Consider the following 26,375-nt stretch of genomic DNA (forward strand, 5'->3'; position numbering starts at 1 on the left):
AAAAAAGGCCGGGCGTGGTGGCTCAAGCCTGTAATCCCAGCACTTTGGGAGGCTGAGCGGGTGGATCATGAGGTCAGGAGATCGGGACCATCCTGGCTAACACGGTGAAACCACGTCTCTACTAAAAAATTTAAAAAAAACTAGCCAGGCGAGGTGGCGGGCACCTGTAGTCCCAGCTACTTGGGAGGCTGAGGCAGGAGAATGGTGTAAATCCGGTAGCGGAACTTGCAGTGAGCCGAGATCCGGCCCCTGCACTCCAGCCTAGGCGACAGAGCAAGACTCCATCTCAAAAAAACAAAACAAAACAAAACAAACAAGCAAAAAACAAAAAAATCCATCTAAGGTGCAATAGATGAGTTTTATATTATGTAAATTATGCCTCAATAGAGATGACAAAAGGAAGGGGGGGGGGAAACCTTTGGCCACAAGCCATTGTGAAGACAAAATGCCAAGATTTTTATTCAATGTACAGTAAATTTATACCATCCCACACTCCCACTTTAGGATGAATCCCTCAGCCCCTGCATTCACACAGCTGTCTGCAGTCCATTCTGCTCTCACCCCAGCCCTAGGGGAGCACAGCCTCTACACATTTGCCTGGACAATGGGGTGCACATTTTAGGTAAATAGAGTCAGGCAATATGTCGTCTTTTCATCTGGCTTTATGTAGAATAATTTTGAGGTCCATCCGTGTAGTAGAAGGCATCAGTATTTCATTCCTTTTTATTGCTGAATAGTATTCTATTGTATGGATATACTATTTGTTTATCTGTTCACCAGATGATGGACATTTGGACTGTCTACAGTTTGGGGCTATGAAATCATGCTGCTATGAATAATCATGCACCTATCTTTGAGGCATATATTTTATTTTTCTTGGGTAGATTCCTGGTAGTGAAATTACTGGGTCATATGGTAAGATTATGCTTAAATTTAAAATAAATTAACTGTTTTCCAATGTGGCTGTATCATGGCCGGACGTGGTGGCTCACGCCTGTAATCCCAGCACTTTGGGAGGCCGAGGTGGGCGGATCACCTGAAGTCAGGATTTTGAGACTAGCCTGGCCAACATGGTGAAACCCGTCTCTACTAAAAGTACAAAAATTAGCTGAGTGTGATGACAAGCGCCTGTAATCCCAGCTACCTGGGAGGCTGAGGCAGGAGAATTGCTTTAACCCAGGACGCGGAGGTTGCAGTGAGCCAATATCACGCCACTGCACTCCAGCCTGGGGGAGAAGAGGGAAACTCCATTTCAAAACAAAACAAAACCAAAAACAAATTAGCTGCATACCTTTAGCAAAATATGAACTCCAGTTCTGTCACATCCAACCCTTGGTATTGTCTGTTTTTTTTTTTTTTTAATTATGGCAATCCTAATAAGTGTGTAGTTGTATCTCATGGAGGTTTAAATTTTTATTTACTTCTTCAGAGGTAGCAACAGTAGGCAGGAAGAAGAAAAAATAAACTAAAAGCAATTTTAAACATTTTATTTGCCCAGTGACTCATAATGTTTATCACATTTTACATGTGTATTAGCCATGTAGCCATTTGTATGTCTTATTTGGTGAAATGTTTTTTCTTTCCTTTTTTTTTTTCTTGAGACAAGGTCTCGCTCTGTTGCCCAGGCTGGAGTGCAGTGGCGTGATCTCGGCTCACTGCAACCTCCGCCTCCCAGGTTCAAGCAATTCTCCTGCCTCAGCCTCCCAAGTAGCTGGGATTACAGGCACGCACCACCATGCCTGGTTAATTTGTGTATTTTTAGTAGAGACTGGTTTTCCTATGTTGGCCAGGCTGGTCTCGAACTCCTGACCTCAAGTGATCCGCCCGCCTTGGCCTCCCAAAGTGCTGGGATTATAAGCGTGAGCCACCAAACCTAGCTTTTCAAGTCTTTTACTTACCTTTTTATTAGGTTGTTTTCTTTCTCTCTCTCTCTCTTTTNTAGCTAGGACTACAGGCACCCGCCACCATGCCTGGCTAATTTTTGTATTTAAGTAGAGACTGGGTTTCACCATATTGGCCAGGCTGGTCTTGAACTCCTGACCTTGTGATCTGCCTGCTTTGGCCTCCCAAAGTGCTGGGATTGCAGGCGTGAGCCATTGCACCCAGCACCCCCCCCCCCCCTTTTTTTTTTTTTTTTTTTTTTTGAGACAGAGTCTTGCAGGCTGGAGTGCCTTGGTGTGATCTCACCTCACGGCAACCTTTGCCTCCCGGGTTCAAGCGATTCTCCTGCTTCAGCCTCCCGAGTAGCTGGAACTACAGATACACGCCACCACGCCCAGCTAATTTTTGTATTTTTAGCAGAGACGGGATTTTACCATGTTGGTCAGGATGGTCTTGATCTTCTGACCTTGTCATCTGCCTGCCTTGGCCTCATTTTTTAATTTTTTTAGACAGTGTCTCACTCTGTCATCCAGGCTGGAGTGTGCTGGTGCAATCCTGACTCACTGTAGCCTTGACCTCCTGGGCTCAGGTGATCCTCTAACCTCAGCCTCCCAAACTACAGGCACATACCACCACACCATGCGAATTTTTAAAAATGTGTGTAGAGTTATCACTGTGTTGCCAGGCTGGTCTTGAACTCCTGAGCTCAAGCGATCTGCCCGGCCAAGAGTCCTATATGTTCTGGGTATAAGTCCTACACCAGAAATACGATTTCCAATCTTTCCCCTTGCCTGTTTTCTTAATTGTATATTTTTGAGCGCCAAAGTTTTTAACTTTAGTGAAGACCAATGAATGAATTTTATGCCTGGTTCATGCTTTTGGTGTCACATGTAATAATAACTCTTGGCCTCACTAGAGGTCATAGAGATTTTCCCCTGTGTTTTCTTCTAGAAATGTTATCGTGTTAGCTCCTACATTGAGGCCTCTGATTCAGTTGGAGTTATTTATGTAAGGGTCTATGTTTATTGTTCTCATACAAATTTTCAGTTGTCTCAGTACCTTCAGTTTTCTTTGGGAAGGATTTTTAAATTACAAATTCAGTTTCTTTTATAGATAAATTATATTTTTCAAATAGTTTCTCCATTTAATTTGAGTTACAAATGTAATGTACTGGTACAACATTTTCACAACATCTTAATCTTTTAAGTATCTTTTTTTTTTTTTTTTTTTTTTGAGACACAGTCTCACTCTGTTGCCAGGCTGGAGTGCAGTGGCGTGATCTCGGCTCACTGCAACCTCTGCCTCCCAGCCTAGGTTCGAGTGATTCTCCTAATTTTTGTAGTTTCATAGACGGGGTTTCATTATGTTGACCAGGATGGTCTCAGTCTCTCAACCTCGTGATCCACCAGCCTTTGCCTCCCAAATGCTAGGATTACAGGCATGAGCCCCTGCGCCCGGCCTCTTTTAGGTATCTTTAGGCTCTGTAGTGATTGCCTCTTCTTCCTTTCTCATATTCTCATTCCTCTTTCTCCTTATTCTGTAATCCCAGGGCATTATACATTTTAATGACTTTTTAAAGGATCAGTGGTTTGCTTTGTTGAGTTTCCTGATCTTTTAGACAGGATCTCACTCTGTTGCCCAAGCTGGAGTGCAGTGGTCCGATCATGGTTCACTACAGCCTCAACCTCCCAGTCTCGAGGGATCCTCCTGCCTCAGCCTCCCGAGTAGCTGGGACTACAGGTGCATGCCACCATACGTGGCTAAATTTTTTCATCCTTATTTTTTGTAGAGGTTGGGTCTCACTGTGTTGCCTAGGCTGGTCTTAGACTTCTGGGCCCAAGCAATCCTCCCACCTCAGCCTCCCAAAGCGCTCGGGTGACAAGTGTGAGTCACCGTGCCTGGCCTTATTTTTTTTTTAACTTTTTAGAGCTCATCTTTACTCTCTTCTCCCATGAACATAACTTCCCATCTCTGCTACATTGGCTTATAATAGTGATTTTTAAGGTATGTAATTTATTTTTTACAATTTATTTTCTTTTTAATTGACAAATAAAAATGATATATACTTATGGCATGCAACAAGATGCTTCAGAATATGTATACATTGTGGAATGGTTTTTTTAGCTTCTTAAGACAGAACTTATTTTTTAACATCTCTTATTTTTCTCATAGGCATTTAAAACTAGCTGCATCTCACACATTTTATTAGTTTGGTTTTTATAATCATTCCATTTAAATATTTTTTAATTTCTCGGTGATTCATTATTTGATAATGTGTTATTGTTTTAATTTCCAAATGTTGGACTATCTTTTATAATTGATGCTTAATTTCATTGTGTTCAGACACACGTTATATATTATTTCAATCCTTTGAGATTTATTGAAAATTTTGTTTCAGGATATGACTTATCCTGTTTAATATTTCTTGCACACTTAAAAGTGATGTGTAATACGCAGTTATTGGTTATTGTGCTCTATAGATGTCGATTAGGCCAAGTTGCTTAAAAGTGTTGCCCAGACTTCTATATCCTTAGTCATTGTGTATGCGTGTACTTGTTCTAACAATTCCTGAGATGCAAGAGTTAAACTGTGCTGCTATGACTGTGGGTTTGTCTGTTTTTCTCTCTGGTTGTCAAATTTTGCTTTGTATAGTTTGAAGTTTTCTTATTAGGCACATACATATTTGGGATTGTTAGGTACTGTTTTTTGTGCTATTTATTAATTTTACTTTAAGTTCTGGGATACATGTGCAGAACGTACAGGTTTGCTACATAGGTATACATGTGCCATGCTGGTTTACTGCACCTATCAACCCATCATCTAGGTTTTAAGCACCACATGCATTAGGTATTTGTCCTAATGCTCTCCCTCCCTGAGCCCCCCACCGCCTGGCAGGCCCTGGTGTGTGATGTTCCCCTCCCTGTGTCCATGTGTTCTCATTGTTCAGCTCCCACTTATGAATGAGAACATGTGGTGTTTGGTTTTCTGTTCTTGTGTTAGTTTGCTGAGAATGATGGTTTCCAGCTGTATCCATGTCCCTGCAAAGGACAAGAACTTATTCTTTTTTTTTTTTTTGAGGTGGAGTTTCGCTCTTATTGCCCAGGCTGGAATACAATGGCGCGATCTTGGCTCACTGCAACTTCCGCCTCTTGGGTTCAAGTTATTCTCCTGCCTCAGCCTCCCAAGTATCTGGGATGATAGGCATGCACCACCGTGCCTGGCTAATTTTGTATTTTTAGTAGAGATGGTGTTTCTCCATATTGGTCAGGCTGGTCTTGAACTCCTGACCTCAGGTGATCCGCCTGCCTTGGCCTCCCAAGGTGCTGGGATTACAGGCGTGAGCCACTGCGCCTGGCCAAACTCATTCCTTTTTATGGCTGTTTATGGCTTGCCCATGTTTAGGTATTCTTTTTTTTTTTTTTTTTTTTTTTTTTTGAGACCGGAGTCTCGCTCTGCGCCCCCAGGCTGGAGTGCCGTGGGCCAGAATCTCAAGCTCACTGCAAGGCCTCTGCCCTCCCCAGTTTCGCCTTCTCTGCTCAAAGCCCTCCTGAGTAGCTTGGGGATACCAGGCGCCTGGCCACTCAGCCTGGCCAGTTTTTTTTTGTATTTTTTAGTAGAGAAGGGGGTTTTTCACCTGGTTAGCCAGAGATGGTCTCCCGATCTGACCTCGTGATCCGCCCGTCTCGCCTCGCCAAAGTGCCTGGAATTACGGCTTGCCGCACACCCGCGCCCGGCCCCCAGATATTCTTAAAGGAATTGATCCTTTTATCATTTGAAATGTTCCTTTTTATCTCTGAAGTCTACTTTATCTGATATAAATACAGCTGCATCACCTTTCTTATGATTACTATTTGCATGGTATATCTTTTTTCCATCTTTTTACTTTTAAACTCTTTTTTAGTGTTTAAGTTATAGTTCATCTTTATATTTAAGATGCAGCTTTTAAAATCAGCGTATATATATTAGGGTCTTGCATTTGTATCCAGGCTGATAGTCTCTATCTTCTAATTGAAGTGGGTTGTCCATTTACCTTTACTGTAATTATTAGCTCTACCACTCTGCTCTTTATTTTCCTTGTGTCCCATGTGTTGTTTTCATCTTCTCCTGGTGATTTTAGTTTACATTGTATCTCCTCTGTTGGCTTGTTACCTGGGCCACTTTTTAAAGGCATTGCTGTGGATTGTGATAGCCACCTTCAGTCTATCACAGTCAAGCCTGAGCTGTCAAACACCACTTCCAGGGAATGTCAGACAAGCTGTGCAGTGTCATCATTTCTTTGCCCTTTGTAAATTATGCAGTTTTACATCTGCACATGCTATCAGGCGCAGTGTTATTAGTTCTGCTATGAATGATGAATTGTCTTTCAACATGAAATTGATTTGCCCTCCTCTATGTAGATACAGAAGGGCAGAGGGGCAGAGAAGGGCGGGGCCCACATAAGGTGGCACATCCCGGTGCTGGCTGACGGCTGACTCAGGCTGCTGCTCCATTGGTGCCCTGCTTGGCCAGGTAGGATGCCTTCCCATGGGCAGGAGAGAGACTCTGCCTGGGAACTCTTGTGGGAAAGAGGAAGGAGAGGTGGCTTATCCTCCCAGCAGCGGTTTTCCATTGGCCAAAGTTCATTGCATGGGTCTTAAACAGCCCCCACTTGAGCAGCCTTTAAGGAAGCCAGAGCCAGTATCTTCCACAGAGCTCATGAGGCCTCTTGACCTGCTCCTTGTCATCTCCTTAGCCTCATCTCTTTCCACTCCCTGCCTCAGTCTCTCCAGCTTAATCAGCCTGGCCTTTCATTCATTCCTTTCTTCTAAAGCGTCACATTCCTGCTCACCTCTTGGACTCTACCCATGTTCTGCCTGGAGGGCTGCTCTCCTGCTCCCCCTTGGCTGACGTCTGCCCATCTGTCAGGTGTCAGTTCTGCTGTGGCTGCCTTGAGGGGGTATCCCTCATGCTCCGTCGGGACTCGCGTCCACTCCTGCTCTTACAGCCCTCGGTGCATCCCCTCTTTGCCTGCTATCCACCGGGTGCCCGTCTCCCTCGCTGAGAGGGGTGCACGCTGCATCTGACCACTCACTGTGTCAGCCACGCCCACTGCAGTGCCTGGCATGGAGCAGGTGCTTGACAAATGTCTGTCATGTGGCCTGTGTGGCAGGGTCCTTTTTAACCTTAGAGGCTGCCTGTGTGTGAATGGTAAACAGCTACGGTGTTTAATGTTGCTCTTCTCAAGGCCAGTGCTTGTTAGCTGCTGTAAGGGTAGGGTGTGTGACTTAAGCCTCACCTGGCATGGTCTTAGGTTCTGTTTATAATTTGGTATCTTATTGCCACAAAGAGCCATTCTGTTTGTCTTATGGTCTCCAGCTTAACATTAATGCTGGTTGGTTGTTGTGTCTAAACCAGGGGGTATCAGGAGACCTGTCTGACCTCCCATCCCGCCATCATAGTCAGGAACTCAGGTTTTTTTATTTTTATTTATTTATTTTTTTGAGACAGAGTCTCGTTCTGTTGCCCAGGCTGGCGTGTAGTGGGGTGATCTCGGCTCACTGCAATCTCCATCTCCCCGGTTCAAGTGATTCTCATGCGTCAGCCTCCTGGGTAGCTGGGATTACAGGCGTGTGCTACCACACCTGGCTAAGTTTTGTATTTTTAGTAGAGGTGGGGTTTTGCCATGTTGGCCAGGCTGTTCTCGAACTCCTGACCTCAAGTGAGCCGCCCACCTCAGCCTCCCAAAGTGTTGGGGCTACAGGTGTGAGCCACTGCACCTGGCCTGGAACTCAGTTTTAAGGTTTTTCTGGAGTTTCCTTGGCCAAGAGTGGGTCAGTCCCATTGGTTGGGGGATTATGGTTTTAATTTTAGTTTACATAGTGCAACACTGAGCCACCAAGAAGTCTTGCCAGGCCTTGAAACTACATGGAACTTGCCCTGCTGGATTCGAACTTACTTGGGACCGATGACTCTATTTATTCCTTCCTATTTCTCCCTTTTGAAATGGGAATATATATCTTATGCCTATCTCATCACTGTACCTTGGAAGCATATTTTTCAGTTTCACAGTTGCACAGATAAAGAGGAATTTTGCTCAGAATGGATTGAACCGGAGTCTCACCCATGCCTGATTTAGACAATGAGTCTTGGGACTTTTGAGCTGAAAATATTCAGATGAGAGGCTGGGTACAGTGGCTCACACCTGTAATCCCAGCACTTTAGGAGGCTAAGTGGCGTGGATTGCTTGAGCCCAAGAGTTTGAGATCAGCCTGGGCCACAATGTGAAATCCTTGTCTCTACCAAAAGTACAAAAAAATGAGCCAGGTGTGGGGTCATGGATCTATAGTCCCAGCTACTCAGGAGCCTGAGATGGGAGGATCGCTTGAGCCTGGGAGGTTGAGGCTGCAGTGAGCCATAATAGCGCCACCGCACTCCAGTCTAGGCAACACAGTGAGACTCTGTCTCAAAAAAAAAATCGGGAGCTGGGACTTTGGACTTAAGAGTTGCTGCTGTAATGATTGGGACTTTGGGGCTGTAGGGTGCGGTGAATCCATGCTGCCCATGGATGTGGTGGGTTAAATGGTGGCCCTTTGCCACCAAATACATGTCCGTGCAGGCCCTGTGAATGTGACCTTATCTGGAAAGAGGATCTTTGCAGCTGTAACTAAGTTAAGGATCTTAAGATGATATCATCCTGAAGTCAGGTGGGCCCTAAGTCCAATGACAAATGTCCTTAGAGAGGAAGGAAAGGGCGGAGCAGACAGATGAAAAGGCGACGTGATGGTGGTAGCAGGGGCTGGGGTGGTGGGTCCTTAAGCAGAGCTGAGTGGTGAACTCGTGCTCGGCCCCGGCGCACTGCAGTGGGGGCGAGGGCTCCTTCCTAGCGGCTGCAGCCCGTCCTGCACATTCTCCGTCGCTGTGCTCCTTCCTGAGTCACCGGGTGGCCACATGACCTTTAGAATCAATACTGTCACCATAGCAACCAAGTGTCCCCGCAAGTGAGCTCCAAGGCCCTGGCCTTCCAGGAATCCTCAGTCCCACGTCCCTTCAGGGCTGAATCTGAGGGCGCCACGGCTGGAACCATCTGTCTTCCATTTCCCAGGAGGGAGGCTGTCCGTGGATTCTCCGCATAGGTGGACACCAGCATCGGAGTCCCATGGGAGCCCATTTCCTGTTTTGGGGGTCAGTTCTGAGATGTGTTTTCCAGCAGGAAACAGCACACAGGAATTGTGTGATCTGAGGAGTTTCAATAAAAGGGCTCTTAACAAAGGCGTGGGCAGAGCCACGGGTTAATTTCAGAATGATGACAGAAGATGAAGCACACATCTCGGTGTGACCGAGCTGTGTGCCAGTTATGTGGCAGTGGAGGACCCATGTCCAAGGCATGTCCCTCAGGAGGCGTGGCTTTATGGATGTATTATAGACAAATGCACATGAAACCTGGTGTCAGGGACTGCACCTTGTCCCCCAAACCACCCTCAGCCCTTTGGCACATGCCGTGACCACACACTTGCTGTCCTTCAGGACCTTCCTGTCCTCCCGCACGAGCCTGTTTCTGCCTTAGGGCCAGTGTCCTCCTGCAGCACAGACCCTCCTGTCCTCCCACACAAGCCTGTTTCTACTTTAGGGCCAGTGTCCTCCTGCAGCACGGACCCTCCTGTCCTCCCGCACGAGCCTGTTTCTACCTTAGGGCCAGCTCCTGCTGTGGGAACCCAGACTCTTGGCCTCCCTTGGGCTACTTGTTCATGCTCTGGCCTCAGCATCAAGGCCACCTGCTCAGAGACTCGTGCCAGACCACCCAAGCTAAAGTAGTCCCACGATCATGCACGTGCTGCCCAGCCACGTGCCGTCCTGTGTGCTCCTGCATGCTAGACGTCAGTGCACTGAATGCATTTATCTGTCACATTGTTACTCAGTCTTTTCTGTCACCGAAAGGGGCAGACATGGTTGCTGCCCTAATGAAGTTGATGTTCGCGGGCAGCATGGGCACACGGAGGCTCAGGAATTCTCCACTGGCCTCACTGCCCCTTTCCATCCACAGCTGGCTCTGTCCCCGCCTCAGTCCCTCCCAGGGTCCCCCCAGAACTTCAGAGCTATCTCCCGTGAGGCACCAGGGGTTGGCATGCTCTTGGGTGCAGCAACTCCTGACTCCTCCTGTCTCGTGCCTGCACTGTGTACCTCTTAACGCTCAGTCTTGTGCTTGTCTGGACCCTGAGCCATGGCTGGGCAGGGGGTCACCTGGACAGTGCAAGAGTTGTGCCCTGAGCCCACAGGCCCCTGCAGGGCTGATCTGCACTGGCTAAATCTTAGGACCCAGCATTCTTTTGGGAACTTCTGTTTCCCTACAGATCCTGTTTCCTGACTGAGGGGCAGGTGCCTGGCTTGGTGTTTGAGACTCACAGCAGGGTTGGGGTTGGAAGGTCTCCTAGTTAAGTGTGCAGATGTCCCCATGAACCCCCTCTGCACCCCCTGCACTCTTCTTCTGCAGGGTTTGGTGTCCCTGGGTCAAGAGCCCTTTGGACCCTCAGTCCAGAGGACTGTCCATCCCTAGCTGCCCGGGTTGGGGAGGCGTCCTGGGCTCTGGCTGTATTCACATTCTCCCGCCTTTTGAGGTCCTGGTTACCTGCAGGTCCTCAGCCTCTCTAACTTCAGAGTCACCTTTCTACCCGCTGTGTGAAGTCCATTAACATGCTTTGCTTTCTCCTGTTCCCTATTTGGTGGTGGTGGGGACGTTATACCTTTTATTCCTTTTCTGCCACTTTTGGGGGTCAGAGGGAGAGGAGGAGAGGATGTATGTTCAGAGGCTGTGTGTTTTGGGAGGAGCCCTGGGGAGCCTGATGTGTGCGCCGGGTGCACAGGGTTCCAGGCACTGCCCTGCCTCGGTGCCTCTCCTTCCAAACGCTCCTTCACCACTCCTGCCGGGATGGGCACCGAGGGCTTCCTCTGGAGGCAGGTGCTGAACCCGCTGTCCCTGTGTGCCTGTTGGAGAATGGCAACTTTGAGGGAGAGCAGAGGACAGAGCTTTGCGGCTGCAGCGGCTAGGAACTGGGCTTTGTGCACTGGAAGTTTAGTTAGAGACCAATGCGTCTGTACTAACCAGGCAGGGAGACCTGCGGTGGCTGGTGGGTCAGGTAACCTAGGTTGTGCTGCCATAAAACTACCCTCTAAATCTCAGTAGTGAAATGCGTGCCATATGTCCTAAGCGGGTGCATGTCCAGGTGGGTCCATGTCCAGGGGGGTGCATGTCTCAGGCGGTGCATGTCCAGGCGGGCGCACGTCCTAGGTGAATGGGCAGTGATTCCATTCCTTGCAGTCCCCAAGGGATGGGGGCTCCTGTTGGCCCAGAAGCCACGCAGACTTCCTGTGCTCACATTTCATGCATCAGGCGGTTAGAGCGGGCAGCCACACTGAATGTCACAGGCCGCGGGGAGGCAGGCTGAAGGACAGGAGAGACAGTTCTGCCGGTGGGAGGGGCGGGGGCGGGAGACATCGGCCTTGGAGCCAGGTGGGGGATCCTCTTATCCTCCCGGCGGGCAGCAGGAAATCCCATTGGGGATTTCACCGGGGAGGAAGGGACCCCGTCTTTGTGGCCTGGCTACAGGGCAGAACCTAAGGAGGTAAAGGCTTCCTAAAGTCAAACAGCCCGGTAGCAAAAACCGATTTTTCAGTGACAAGCGCCAGGGTCAGGCGGCGAGGCTCCATGCAGAGCCGCGCCTTCTCCAGGGCACTCAAAGGCGCCCGGCGCTTTCCGCGCGGGGTCGGAGGTGCCCGGAGGTCAAGCTGCGCCCCAGGCCTCCGAAATACGCCGAGTGCCGAGGCCCCTGTCGCATCTGGACAAGGGGACCCTGGGCGACTGAGGCACGCGGTCTCAGGCCGGACAGGGGTCGCGAGGACTGGACAGGGGTGCCCGAGAGCGCGGCCGCACGTGCTCAGGGCTCAGCGCCCACTCGGGCGCCCGCGTCGCGTGTGCGCGGCTCGCAGGCCAGGCCGCCCCGCCCGCCCATCCCGCCTCCTGGCCGCAGCGCTCGGGCGCAGCCTGCAGCCTCTTGACCGGTGAGTCCGGCCCCTGGCCGCGGCGATTTCCGCCGGCCCGCACCCTGGCCTGCAGCCCGACGCTTCCCACCCTGCAGCAAAGTAGAAGGCTTGGAGTTTAGGTCTGCCCGCACTGGGCCGGCCGGAAGCCGCCGCGCCGGCCTCCTTTTCACGAAAGGAGGCCCAGGGGAGGGAGGAGCCACGCGGAGACCGGGCGAGAAGGTCCAGCCGGCCCGTGCCGGGGGCAGAGTCTCCCGTGCCAGGGACGCCCGACCTCCGGGGCCACCCAGGATACCCGTGGGGACGCCTCCCCTGGCCTCCTCAACCTCTCGTCCCCCGCCGTCTAGCTGAGGCCGCCGGTCCCGTGTCCCGGCGAACCACAGCAACCCCTTCCTCAGAGCTGGTGGCAGCCACCCAGTCCCGACGCGAGCTCTCCAGGCAGCTAGCCCGCGCCCCCTTCCCCACCCCCGCTGCGGCCCCGGCCGCCTATTCCCTTCCCGGAGCCTCCGCCCGCTTCCCACGCCCCGGCCGCTCAGCTCCGCCCCTCGGCCGCCCCTGGCGTTCGGCCCCGCCCCGCCCTTTCCAGAAAGCCCACGCCCCCAGCCCCGCCCCCAGCACTCGCAGTCTACTGGCAGGTTCCTGCCGCCCAGGAGAGCTCGCCGGCGGGCGCTGCGCGGCGCCCGAGCGCCCTGCCTGCCGCCACTCCCGCCCTGAGGGCGCCAGCTATGCCCCGGCTCCGGCTGCGGCGCGCACCCAGGCCCGGCGATGAGGAGTGGCGCCGGAGGCGCAGGGGCCAGCAGCGCCCGCGGCGGCCCTTGGGCTCGCCGGCCCCGGCCGTGCGCGCCCCGCCGCCCGAAGCACCCCTCCGGCCCTGGGCAGCCGCCCGCGCCGGCCAGCCCCGGGCCCGGGACTCGGGCGATGTCCGCGCGCAGCCGCGCCCCCTGTTTCCTTGGAGCAAGTGGAAGAAGAGGATGGGCTCGTCCATGTCGGCGGCCACCGCGCGGAGGCCGGTGTTTGACGACAAGGAGGACGGTGAGTGCGGGCGCTCACGGGGACGGCGTGGGGGCCGCGCGCTCTCGCGGGGTCGGGCGGGGCGGGGTGGCTTTTTCCTGCTGGGGTTCCCCTGGTGGGACGGCGTCCCGGGGCGCCCCGGCTTCCGGAGAAGCTGGCGCCGGGCGGTTGTGGCCCCACGCGGGTCCGGGGCGCCCGCCCAAGTTCTCCGTTTCCAGTGGCGGCGCCGTGGGAGGAGCAGGCTGGGCCCGGGCCCTCGGGGCGAGGGTCTCCCCGGCTGTGGCGGCTCCCAGCTTGCGAGCGCCTCCGCCCACCGCCCGTGGCAGCACGGCTTTCCGCTTTCCGTGATCCGCTGGGGCCCACGTGCGGGCTCGTTTGTACTTTGCAGTTAGGCAGGCGCTCACCTGTGCTGCGGAGTCCGAGTGAGGCTCCCGCCCCACAGGTGGCGGGGCCTGGCCGCTCAGAGGCTCAGTCTCCTTGGTGACCGCGCCGTGTCCATCCTCTGCTCACCCATGTGCGCTGGAGGCAGGGCCAAGCCGTTGTGCAAAGACCTGCCCTCCCAGGAACGAGTGCACTGTTCAGTCCTGCAGATAGAGCTGCCAGCCCTGGGGACTGGTGTCTCCTGAGTGACTGTGCAGCGGTGGGCGCCGTAGAAAGCAGAGAAGGCAGGTGAGATGACATGGGACAGGCCTGCAGGGACACCTCCCGGGGTGCCAAGGGACCCCGGGGACCCCCGACTTAGCACCTGCAGGGAGGTGCGGTGCCGCGTCTGCCTGTGGGCACTGTAATACAGTCACAAGCAAACTTATAGCTGTTTTACAGATACCATGCAGATCATTTAAAATGGTACATTGATGACATATTTCATGTTTTTTGACATTTTCTTGAAATACTTGAATGTGCATGTTTCATTTGTAGACAGCTGCAGAGGTATGATGGATCCTTTATAATCTTAGAGCACAGCGCTCAGGAGCCCAGGCTATTTACTTGCGATAAATAATTTAAGCATTATGGGAAATTACAATAATACGACCTCAGGCCAGCGTTGGTGAGTGTGGGGCCGTGCACCGGCATTCCTCCCGGAGACAGCACTAGGGATTTCTGTTGTGCTGCCCTGAAGGAGGGCTGAAGGCCCAGCCACACCAGGCCCCGCACTCCAGGGTGGCCCGTCACTGTGTCCTGAACTTTGGGATGGCAGAACTTTGGGATGGTGAATGTTTGATAAGTGTTTTTGTTTTTAACATAACTATTCAAAGTAAAGAAAGCCCAGAGTGAACTAGGAGCTGATCAGGAGACAGATTTGCATCTAGTTTCTGGCTGCAGGATGAGAGAACGTCTGAGAAACGCATCTGGTTCAGCACTGGCTGGTGTCAGCCAAGAGCTGGCTGCTCTTCTGGGTCTCCGCACCATGCTCTCCGGGGGTGGGAATGGAGACAGTGGTGTGGCACCGGGCTGCCTTCAGCTTTGTAAGGTAGACTTTCCTGCGTGTTCGCCGTGTGTTATGTCACAGAATTCAAGGATCACTAGAAAGGCAAAAAGAGCAAGCACAGAGTCTATCTGTGGGGCTCGTGGTCTGCCTTGGGAATTGTTTCACACCGCTGGCATCACCGTATTTGCCTGTAGTAGGACGGCAGAGATCTCGGCTGATGGTGTCCCACGGACGCCGCCAACTCCTTATGGCATGGCATGCAGCCACATCCCCAAACTGAGCACCCACCGGGACTTAGCTGGGCTTTGTGTGGTGAAATGAGGGGTGCAAAACTGGGCCCTGGTCCAAATAGCAGAAGACATTCTCTGGGCGGTGACCGCTTCCCTCCCCTTCTTTCTGTCACTGGCAGGGCACAGACAACTTGGGAGTCATAGCACAGTGTTCGCAGAAGAATGTTGTGCCCCTTTGAGTGTGAACGCTGGGGACTCAGTTTGGAAGGAGAAAGGAGAGTCTTTTAGGAAGGGACTGTGGCCCCTAAGTCCCACCCCTTTCAGGTTGGTGCAGTCATTTCCCTGGTACTTTCTCGGCCCCGCAGCAGCACTGGCTTAAGGAGGCCCTAGTGCTTGCTGTGTTGATGTCTCGAGTTTACTGAATCTGCATGGTTGCTATGGCAATGCGAGACCTTCTGATGAATTTTTTATATTAAAACACCTAATTAATATATCAAATTTAGTATGCAGAGAAAACGAAAAAAGAAAGTAAGAGTGCTGTTTAACAAAGTGCCAGGTAAATTTTAACTGATAGGCATAGTTGTGACATATAAGATTGTAAATGTCGTCTGTTCCTTTTAATCCTTGTGGACTCCAGAACCATTTTCCTAATTTGGCAGGTATTTGGTGCGTGTACAGAATTCTCTGCATGTCTTTGTCGTGCCAGAATTGGGGGTCTCCAGTTTTCCTTCCCCTCAGCCCTTCACGTCCTCCCATTCTATCCCTTCTCTGACTTTGGTGAAAAATTTATTTTGGGGGTTGAACTTGGTTAGGGAGTATTTCTGCTGCTGCTTTGCACCAGAGCTGCATGGTGTTGAATGAGCCTCTTCATTCCTCTCTGTCTTGGTGTCCTGGTGATACCAAGTGAACCTGAGAGGAGGCTCTGGCACCTTCCCACTGAGCAGCTGTGCGACCTGGGGGGCACTCGCCTGTCTCAGGGGGTCACAGCATTGTGTTTCTAGCCTGACGTGGCATTAGCCCACCAGCAGGAAGCAGCCCCTCACTGAGGGGGTTTGCCTTCGTCTGTGGAAGGCTGGAGTGGACAGGCCCTCACAGGCTGTGGACAGCCTGCCCTGGGTGCCAGGCCGGGCAGGAAGTGAGGCGGGACCAGGGTGCCAGGCCGGGCAGGCAGTGAGGCGGGACCAGGGTGCCGGGCCAGGCAGGCAGTGTGAGGTGGGACCAGGTGCTGGGCCAGGCATGGTCATGTGAGGTGGGTTTGACCAGGTTGTTGTCAGCCCTCTGTGTCTATTTGTAGTTTGTAGTTGTTTTCAGGTACCTGTTGTGGGGCTCCCAGTACTTCCTCAAGTCATCTCTTTAATAATTTATGATAGTTTCACCTTTGTTTTTTCCTAATTATATTTTAAAGTCTTTTCATTAAATATTGTTATGCATTTAGTAATCCATTCTATACTTTGATGCCTGATATCTGTAATTTGGCATTGAGATCACAGTGGGTCACCTCCCAGCCCTTTTTCCTGGGAAACAGTCCCAGGTCAGCCGTGGGAAAACTTCCTTCTGCTTTTGTTAGCAGAAGTGGGATCCTGCTCTGCAACTCCAGTTTGCCGTAAATGCTTGTTGATTCAGCTAATATGGTCGCAGCTCTTATAGACCTGAGGCATTTCATTTGTTGCCCTGAATTTACGAACAGTTCTCAGCTCCCAGCTTGTATAACTAGAGTCATTCACCTGGGCACCTTCTTAAAAAATGCAGATGCTCAAGCCCCCACAACCTGGAGAACTGAGGTGAACTGGTGGGGGGATGGGGCGGGGGGGGGCTTTGGTGGGTTGGGGATGGGCTCAGGCTTGTCTTCAAGTCCCTCTTCAGTTTTACCAGCAGTCGGGGCTGAGAATACTGACTCTGCAGTGCTCCTCTGAGCAGCTGTGACATTCTCTGCTTACTTAGTTTTCTGTCACAGGACAGTGAGGTGTTTCTGTTTTATAAATATCATAAACGATGTATTGATGAACATCATTGCAGATTTGTGTTTGTGCACTTAGCATTGTTTCCCTAGGATACATTGTTAGGAATGACATTGCTCAGGCAAAGGGGTCCATGTGAAATACCTTAACACGTGTGGCTGCTCACTTGGTCCCTCCGTGACCGTTGTTTGTGAGTCCTGCTGTCATGGGGTGACCAGGCAGAGGGGAAGCAGGGAGACTGACAAGACAGGGAGGCAAGAGCGAGTGCAGCGGGCGGCAGGAGGCACCCGGAGGGGAGAGAACCAGGAGACCTGCTCCCAGTGGAGCCGGCGGGAAGGGAAAACCCATTTTCACTTGCTCCAGAAGCGGAGGGTTTGATCGCCTTTTCCCCTGAATCCTCTTCAGCTTTAGGTATCAGCAGTGTGTGTATTTTTTGCCAGTCTGAAAGATTAAAAGGTGGCACTCATGCTTTGAGTTTATTTGATTACCAATGAGGTTAATATCTTTTTACCTTAAATGTTTAGAGCATTCAGCTCCTAACACATTTCATGTGTTTCCACTCTTTTTGAATTGCCTGCCCGTGCTTGTGAGCAGCGTGTGTCCTGTGTCCTGTGGGATGGCAGCCGCAGGTTCCTCTTGCCCTTCCTGGTAGACAGGCTGAGCCTTCAGCAGCTTCCCTCCCACGTTCCTTGTTTATCTTTTAATGTTGCTACTCGGCTTTTTTCTCTACGGATGTGTTTAATTTGTGTGTGGTCAGACTCATTGTCTGCCTTTGTGGTTGCGTCCGGCCTTGCTGTTATGTGACAGACGTCCTTCCCAGCATAGTTAATAATAATTTAATTCATAAACCTGCATCTGTACTTTCTTCTAGTGCTTCTGTGGTTTCACTTTTTGTGTTGGAAATTGCAGCCCGTAGGGAGGATAACTTGACCGAGAGTGAGAAGGCTCTCTCCTTGTGTTAGTTCTCCACTTTTCCAGGGTGAGTGTGGTTAGGATGTTTCCCTGTGTAGAGGTCTGAGGCCCCCCGGGCAGGCTGTGCCCTTGCTGCTCCTGGCCTTTGGGACTGGGTGCTTGTTGGTGTTGGACTGAATGTGGCCGTTTCCACACTGGGTGCTGCCGGACGGTGTGAAGGAACACTCCACTGAGCGTGGCCGTTTCCACACTGGGTGCTGCCGGACGGTGTGAAGGAACGCTCCACTTTTACAACATTCGCCTTGAGTGTGGCCAAGACTTTGCCAGCTCTTGCACATGACTTCACTTCGCTAAATTCTCGTTAGTTCTTTTAGCTTTGAAGTTCATTTTGTTGGCTTTCTGGGTGGTCGGTCACGTTGCCTGGGAGTGACTCCAGTGGCCCTGTGATGGCTTTGCCTCAGTCTTTCTTTGTGGTGTTGCCGGAGCTCATGGAGCAGAGAAGAGAGAAGGTCCTGAGCCCAGGGGGAGCTGCTGAGGGCTGGGGACTGCTCCTCCCGCACAGTCGGTGTGGACGGGTCATCCTTCCAGAGCGTCAGCTTAGCCCTAGTGTGGAAGGACTTCCTAGTCAGGGTGGACTCACATTTTGGAGGGTGCCCTTTTCCTTGCCTCCTGACCCTGTGAGGCAGGGGTCGGGGGTGGGGGTGTGGCTCTCGGTGTGGCCCAGACACCCGTGCCCCACAGTGCAGGGGCTTGGTGGTCAGAAGCCTAGTGGCTGCAGAGGCTCCTGGTCTGGGGTGTGGACTGAGGAGGAGGCCTCTGGTCCTGGCCTCCTGCTGGGCGCCCCCTCACGTGCTTGCTCCTGGCTTCCCCCGTTCTGGGCCCAGCACCAGCTCTCCTGGGGCCCTTGGGGCAGCTGTGCAGCTTGACGCCTTTTCTCCTTCCCAGCTGTGAGGCTGCTCTAGCGTGGACTGGGGACCTACTGTCATACTTTTTATGTAACAAATGTCAGCTCTGCGTGCCTATCCATCTGGTTGTGCGTTTTACAAGGCTAAAAATAAGCCGGCTTTTCTTTTAAAACTTGAACCACCCAGCTTTCCAGTTGAGAAGTAATGCAAGGATGCATTGGAGGTGATTTTGTTGAGGGATTGATTGTCTCTGTGGTTGAAGCCCAGAGAGACTCCAAGGTGATCTGAGGGAGGCAAAGTCACAGACACGTGTTTCTTCCACACGGAGCCGGGACCGCTCAGAGCAGCCTTCCTGCCTGTCCTGGACCCCCAGTCACCCAGGGCTTGTGAAAATGCCGCAGATCCAGCTGGCCTGGGGAGGGGCCAAGAGCCCACATTTCCAGCCGCCCCCAGGCAGTGCTGGTGCTGCTGGCCGGCGGACATACTTTGAGTGCGAGAGCTTAGTGAGTATACAGCTGGTGCATCATGGTGAGCGAGGGCAGGAAACCCGTAGGGTGCTGGTCCCTTGGCCCAGGCTCTCGATTGGCCCAGAGCGGGGATCTCTACCCCCTTTACCACGGGATTGCCGGTTATCAGAGGGCGCCTCGCCGTGTGGACTCTCTTTTAATCTGCTTCTCCTCCTTCTGTTCCTGTGGGTCCTCTCGAAGGCCCAGCCTTCTCCACACGTGGCTGACGTGCAGCTGATGGTTCACATCCTGCAGTGTCACCCAGCCCAGCAGCCCGCACCGTTTCCTTTACACTGGGATGCGGCATCTCTCTTCTGACCGGGATCTGAGGCAGGGTAGTCTGGTGTGTCCACTGGCGGGCTCCTGGGGAGTGTGGCCCCGCGCTTTTGGGCAAAGCGTCCTGTATCCCCGAGCCGACTGCGGGGCCTTGTCTTCCCCGGGGCCCCCCACACCTAACAGGTGCTCCCTGCTATGTCAGGCAGGACCCTCCTAGGGAGGAACCCGGGTTCTGGGCCAGGCCCTGCCGGACCACTCAGAGCAGCTTCCCAGCCTTACTCTTGAGCCCCTCAGCTCTTACATCAAGTAAGCGCCTGTGCCCTGTGACCCTGACCCTGTCTTCCTGGTTGGGAGGCTCAGAGCTGAATCTGGGCTCATATTAGTGGAGGACCAGGCCTTCTACTTGGTGTCATTTCCCTTCCCAGCCAGATTTTCCTCCTCACCTAAAAAGCTCCGTTGAGCTGTGTGTTTCTCTGAACCTCCCTCCCTCTGCTGTCTGGGTATAACTGGAGATAAAAATAAAGCTCTGTGAACCACCATTTCTCCTGCTGCTGCTGACTAATACTTGGGCACGTGGCTAGACCTTGGTCTTCTCAGCCACCCTCCGTGAGCAGGATGCCGCCTTGTTCGGCGCTGGCTGTCAGTGGGGGTGAGTGGCCACCCGGGGTGGCGTCTCTGTGCCTGGAGCACTTCCTTAAATGTCTCCTGCCTGCCCTGGGCATGGGCAAATGCCAGGCCCCTCCCCTCTCCCAATATATAGGCAGACCAACCTGCTGATTGATGATAAAGATCAGAACTTGAGACAGTTTGGGGGGAAGCTATAAGCAATACAATTATTATTATTTTTATGGCACACCTGCTTCATCAGAAAACAGTTTCCTCATTGATTTGAAATCTGTTGTTTTAAAAATCAAGGCTGCTGCAGAGATCAGCATGACTGGGCAGGAGTGCAGATGAAGGTGCTTGCCTTGGCCTAGCTTTGTCCCCCCAAGATTCTATCCAGCCCCATCTCACCCCACTTCTCCACCTGTGAGGAGGGAGCCCCAGGGTCTCTGCTGCGCTTCCTCCTGGGCTCCGGCCCTGCCCATCCTGTGGAAACCCAGCTCGATGTTATTTAAGTTCTGAAGCCAAGGAGATGGTGTAGGTGGGAGTCAGTGTCGCCCCCAATTTATTAAAAATAGGAACTGAGCACATTCCGTTTCTCACAGTGTTTTAGAAAGTTGACTTTGCAAAAGTTTCTCCTCTTTTGAATTCACATCATGACTCTCCGTCCTCCGAACGCAGAAGGCAGAAAGTGTGACAGAGCAGGAGAGAGCCGCCTCTGTGTTTGGAATGTCTGCAGGAGTCTAGCACAGGCGTTGCGCGCATTCTGGGGCCTTGGCAAGGATGACATTTGTCTTGTTTTGCCCATGATGCTGGGATGTGAGCAGGAGTCTGCAGGGGTTTTGGTGCCGCCTTCTCCATGCACCTCTGCCTCTCCCTGTGCCGGCACCCTGGGTCCCGTCCTCAGTTACTTTGTGATGTCTGACCTCAGAGCCTCTGTTCACCACCGGAAAGCTGTTCCTGGCGGCTCTTGTGCCCAATAACAGGGCTCAGGGTCCTGGCACCGCATTTCTTAAACGGGGTCCTGTTTGTGCCCAGGGGACGCATTGTTCCAGTTTTCTATTGCTGCTAATAAACTACCCCACACTAGTGACTTGTCAGCCTCTTTGTGGTTTCTCACGATGCTGTGGGCTGGGAATTCAGACAGGGCCTAGTGGGGATGGGTCCCTCTGCTTTGCATGATGTCTGTGGGACCAGAATGTCCACGGTGGCTCCCTCATCCACGTATGTGGTGCCTCGGCCAGAATGACTCAGAGAGCTGTGGGCTGGTGGAAACCTCCCCAGGGGTCTTGTCCCGGGGTCTCGGTTCGCAGTTGGCTGGTGGATCAGCTGTCTGTGCTGCTGGGTCTTGTCCCGGGGTCTTAGTTCTGCTGGTAGATTAGCTATCCATGTTGCTTGACAAATTTCCTCAAAGCCTAGTGACCCACAGTGAGCTCTGTCTTTCAGTTTCTGAGTTGGTGATCAGGAGTGGCTTAGCTGGTGAGTCCTCTTGGTGTCTCTTATGAGGCTGCGGTGAAGATAGCAACTGGGGCTGCTGTCACCTGAGGGTTTGACTGGGACTGGAGCGACCACTTTCAGGCCAGCTTCCCCATGTGGCTCGTGGATGGAGGCCTCTGTTCCTTGCTGAGGGAGCCTCCCCACACACTGCCTGGGTGACCCCACACACGGCGCTCAGCTTCTTCCCCCGTGACCCCACACACTGCACTCAGCTCCCCAGTGACCCCACCCACGGCGCTCAGCTCCCCGGTGACACCACACACTGCGCTCAATTCCCCACTGACCCCACACATGGCGCTCAACTCCCCAGTGACCCCACACACGGCACTCAGCTTCTTCCCCCGTGACCCCACACACGGCGTGCAACTCTCCAGTGACCCCACACACGGCGCTCCACTCCCCAGTGACCCCACACACGGCGCTCCACTCCCCACTGACCCCACACACGGCGCTCAACTCCCAGTGACCCCACACACAGCGCTCAACTCCCAGTGACCCCACACACGGTGCTCAATTCCCCACTGACCCCACACACGGCGCTCATTTCCCCACTGACCCCACACACTGCACTCAATTCCCCGGTGACCCTGCACATGGCGCTCCACTCCGTCCCTCCCCAGCAAGCTGAGCAGGAGGGTGAAGCCGCAGCGAGGATCTGAGCCCCAGGCTCCTTGCACTGCGTTCTGTTAGGAGCAAGTCACCAAGTCCAGCTCATCCTCAGGGGAGGGGAGCTGGACCCCACTTTGGAAGGGGCTGCCATAGGACCCGTGGACGCATCTCACACCACCACAGCTGTCCTCAGAGTCTCGGCTTCTTCTGCCCGCTGGGCCCCTCATTGGGGCAGCAGGAATTCCTGACGGGCCCCAGGGTGCCCACAGATGCAGAGTAGAAGATGCCTGCTTGAGGCTTAGGCTGGGCTGGCACCGTGTCACTTTGACCCCCTTCTGCTGGGTGGATCCAGTCACAGGCCCAGCTCAGGTTCAGGGGAGGGACCACACAGGATGAAGTGTCTGCGTCTGGGGGTGGGCTAGGGCTGCTGCATTTCAGCAGGGCTGTTGGGAAGAGCTGGACATGGAGCTGGGAGAGCAGGGATGAGTTGGAAGCGTGACCTTCAGGGAGTGGTGCCGCTGCCTGCCACCTGCCGGCATCACAGGAGTTCTGTCTCAGCCACCTCTAACCCCAGTTTAGCCAAGTGGCCAAGCACTCTCCAGTGTACCCAGGTCGCTGCTGCAAAGCCCCGAGACCCCAGGAAACACAAAGCATCTTCTGAGCTTTGAAACTGAAAGATCCTGGAGGGGAGGCTGTTTGTACTTGAGAACAAACAAACAGGAAGTTGGAGTGGAGTTAACATCCTCCTGAGTTTGGAAAATAAAGCCCCAGGGGCCAGGCCAGTGTGCACCTGCTCCTGGCCGCGGGGTGGGCTCCTGACTGTGGGGGCTTTGCTGGGGAGTCTTGGAGCTCCGGCTCAGGGCTTCCTGCACTGCCCCTGAAGGACACACCTGTGACTGTGCCAGGGTCTTTGTTTTTTTTGCCCCAATTCTTTTCCTTTTCTTGTAAACATCAGTCATCTTGTGTTTCTGAAGTGACATTTTATCTCCAAAGGCAGAAAAGATAATCCGTAAAGTTAGCACATGACTGAAAGAGGGAAAAAGATGAAATAGGAAGAAAGATACAAAGGAAAAGGGGAGGAAAAAAATCTGTTCTGAAGAAAGGGTTGGACCCTGGGACCCCAGCCCCAGAGCATGTGGCCCAGCTAGTACCGGGGCTGGCGTGGCCCCTGGTGGGGCTGGGAACTGTAGGTGGCAATTGGAAAACCCGGGGTGGGCTAACCATGAACAGCCACAGCAGGCCCTTCGGTGGATCTTCAGGGTCTGCTGGCAGCAGAGGTGGAGGCATGGGTAGGGTGGCAGTGAGGGCTGGCTGCCCTGGACACACTGGGGATGGTCACAGAGGAGGGGCCGGGGCGGGTCCTGCAGAGGGTGCGGGGTGGGGGCCCAGCAGGAGGGGAGTCCTCTGTCATTGGGTCTTGGTGCCCCTTCCCCAGAGCCACAGCAGCCAGAGGCATAGGAAGTAAGCTGTGACCGTCACCTGCCCGGAAGCTGCACCTGCTTGGGCACCACAAGGAAACAGAAGGTGAAAGGGGTGGTGAGTGGTAGGAGAGGACACTGGGCAGAGCCGTGCCCAGGCCTTGGCCTCTGTCTGAGGCGACGTCTGCCTCCTTGTCTTTGGGCTGCCTCTCCTTCCCTGCACCCCCTGCCATGGCCTCCCCACTGGCCCTGACACTCCTTTCCAGAGCTGCAGAGGCTTTTGGCGTCCTGGAGGGCACAGGCCTGTGAGTCCTGCCTCTGTGGCCACCGTGCCCTGGGGTCGCCTGGGACATCTGCTTCCTGCCAGCTGACTGGTGTCGTTACTGACAGCGGCCCCTTTCTCTCTCCAAGTAGCCTGGTTTGGATGATAAATTGTGTGGTTGCCCTGTGTAACCACCAGATGCTGTGCCAGAATGATCTTTCTTCTTTTATAGCTTTTTATTATATAATGAAAGTGACAAGAAAAAAAATTAAGAAATCCAGCATCTTATGTAATCTCAGCACTGATAAAACAACCATTTGTAGTTTTTCATATGACCTCCCAATTCATACTGGAAAACATGCAAAAATCTGTGTCACCTTTTAAAAGTTATTTTCCTAAAAAACTTTTTCCAGGATAGTTTAGATTTATAGAAAAGTTGTGAAGCTGATACAGAGAGTTCCCATGTTCCCCAAACCCAGTTTCCCCTCACGTTACCATCTTGCATTAACTGGGTGCATTTGTCATACTAGAGGACCAGTTATCGACAGCTTGTTATGATCTGAAGTCCACACAGGATTCAGATTTCCTCAGTTCTTCCCTAGCGTCCTTTTTCTGTCCCAGGATCCCATCCAGATCCCGTGTTACGTGAGTCTCCAGGCACCTTAGTCTCCTCCGTGCTGTGACAGTTTCTCAAACTTGCTTTTTATGATTTTGACAGTTTGAGGGGGACTGGTCAGATGTGTCGTAAAATGTCCTTTAACTGGGATTCGTCTGATGTTTCTCTCAGGATTGTGGGTCTTTGGGAGGAAGACCACAGAGGTAAACACCATTCTCATGACTTCATAATGAGACGACATGCTGTCCACACACCTCCTTGCTGATGCTGGCCCTGTCACTGGTGATGTGTCTCCACCATGACGTCCCCTCTCCCCCTTTTCCACACTGTCCTCCCTGGAAGGACGGCACCATACGCAGCCCACACTGGGTGTGGGGGGCAGTTATGGTCCCCTCGTCAAGGCGGCTTATCTGTATACATTATTCAGAATTCTTTTTTTTTAGATGGAATCTTGCTCCGTCGCCCGGGCTGGGGTGCAGTGGCACAACCTCGGCTCACTGCAGCCTCCGCCTCTGGGTTCAAGTGATTCTTTTTCCTCAGCCTACCGAGTAGCTGGGATTACAGGCGCCACCACACCCGGCTAATTTTTGTATTTTTAGTCGAGACGGAGTTTCGCCATGTTGGCCAGGCTGGCCTCAAACTCCTGACCTCGTGATCCGCCCACCTTGGCCCCTCAAAGTGTCAGGATCAGAGGCGTGAGCCACGGCGCCTGGCCTGGAATTCTTCTGCATAGATTTGTCTCTTCCTTGGCATTAATTTTGTTACCCCGTCATTGATATCACTGTGGACTCGTGGGTGCTGGTTTTACATGTTGGTTGTAATCCATCATTACTTTGGTTTCTTGGTCACCTCGTCCCAGTCTGGCCACTGGGAGCTGTCTGTGGTCCTGGCTCCTTCGACACCCCTTCATCGGTGCTTTTGTTATTGTTATTGTGAGTTTCTGATCACTTTCTTACTTACGTTTGGGCATTGCAGGATGCTGCAGGCTTCCCCCGTGTGTTTCCTTACCCAGCCCTACAGCTGGCGTTTTCTCCAAGGATCCCTGGTTCCTTTGTTAGGAGGATGGTGTTAGACACTGAGCTCTGGGTCCCAGTGTGCTCCTTGCTCTGGGGAGACAGTGACCTTTTTAAAGTACAAAGCCCATGGTGTCACTGCTGGCTGAAGACTCTTAAGCTTTTCCTGTCACTTTGTTCGCTCAGCTTAACATGTTTTCCGTGCACCTGCTCCATGCACTTCCGGTGGTCGTGTGAATTGACAGGCCTCCTTTGGAAGCTGTTTCTCTGGGTTTACTGAAGTGGCACAGTTCACACTGAGAGGGGCAGAGGCCGCTGACATCTGGAGCTGTCCTGGCTCTGCTGGCCGGACCTCAGTGTTCCCCTGTGGACCCCACATGATTTCACAGAACACCCGCATCATACAGGGGCAGGACAGATCAAGACAAAACAAAGCCACCACACGTGGCAGCTGCGGGGCCTGTGGCCTGTCTCCGTGGTCAGGACCTCCGGGGGAGGGGAAGGAAGGCACTGCAGGGCTCTGGAATCCGGAACCTGGAGCGCTGGGGAAGAGCTGTCCACGGTGCTGGCCCCGGGTAGGGGCTGGTGCACCGACCCGTGCCCCGATCAGAGGCTGAGCTGTTGGCTGTAGATGGTGCGAGGTCAAAGGCTGATAGCTGTGTCTACGCCTAGCTGGAGCTCCCCAGGGGCTAAGAGCAAGCCACGCATGTTCGTGTCCCCAGAGTGGAGAAGGGCACCAGGCATCACATGGCGCTTGGTGTGTGGCTGTTGAGTGAATAAGCAACATGCTTTATTTCCTGTGCTGTGAAAAGCATCAGCCCACAGCCCTATTTCTTAGCCCTCCATTTTCAGCAAAACTCAAACTCACTCACTTCCTGCCGTCTGCAGGCCTCCCCTCCAGTTCTCCCAAAACCCACTGGAGCTGGGATCTGCCCCGCCTGCTCCAAAGCAACCTTGGGGCGGCCCCTCCCTGTGGCTGTGCTCTGTTCCCAGCCTTCCTTGGCCTCGATCTATGGCAGGGTCTGACGCTCCTGACCCCAACCCCTTCCCCGTGCCCCCTCCATGTCCTCCTTGGCAGGTCCCCCTCATCTCTGCCTCTGACTCTGCCATGCTGGGGCCTCGGGGCTCTTGCCCCTCCCACTCCACCCACAGGCCAGTGATCTCGTGGTTCAAATACTACCTATATGGCAGCAACTCCCAATTCCTGTCTCCACCTGGGACCTGTTTCCCACGTTCCA

The 26,375-nt window shown here is 52.9% G+C and overlaps 2 protein-coding genes across 2 annotated transcripts in view; both read left to right on the top strand.

Moving 5' to 3' along the window:
* Positions 1–26,375, top strand: part of LOC108543392 (uncharacterized) — a 94,046-nt gene that overhangs the window by 12,392 nt on the left and 55,279 nt on the right.
* Positions 12,657–26,375, top strand: part of STK32C (serine/threonine kinase 32C) — a 98,382-nt gene continuing 84,663 nt past the window's right edge. The window contains 1 exon segment of the mRNA XM_017893858.1: positions 12,657–12,924. Within this exon segment, the coding sequence (XP_017749347.1) occupies positions 12,864–12,924 (61 nt within the window). The 5' untranslated portion in view covers positions 12,657–12,863.

The sequence above is a fragment of the Rhinopithecus bieti genome, unplaced genomic scaffold (assembly GCF_001698545.2).
Source record: "Rhinopithecus bieti isolate Rb0 unplaced genomic scaffold, ASM169854v2 scaffold_24263, whole genome shotgun sequence".
Classification (NCBI taxonomy): Eukaryota; Metazoa; Chordata; class Mammalia; order Primates; family Cercopithecidae; genus Rhinopithecus; species Rhinopithecus bieti.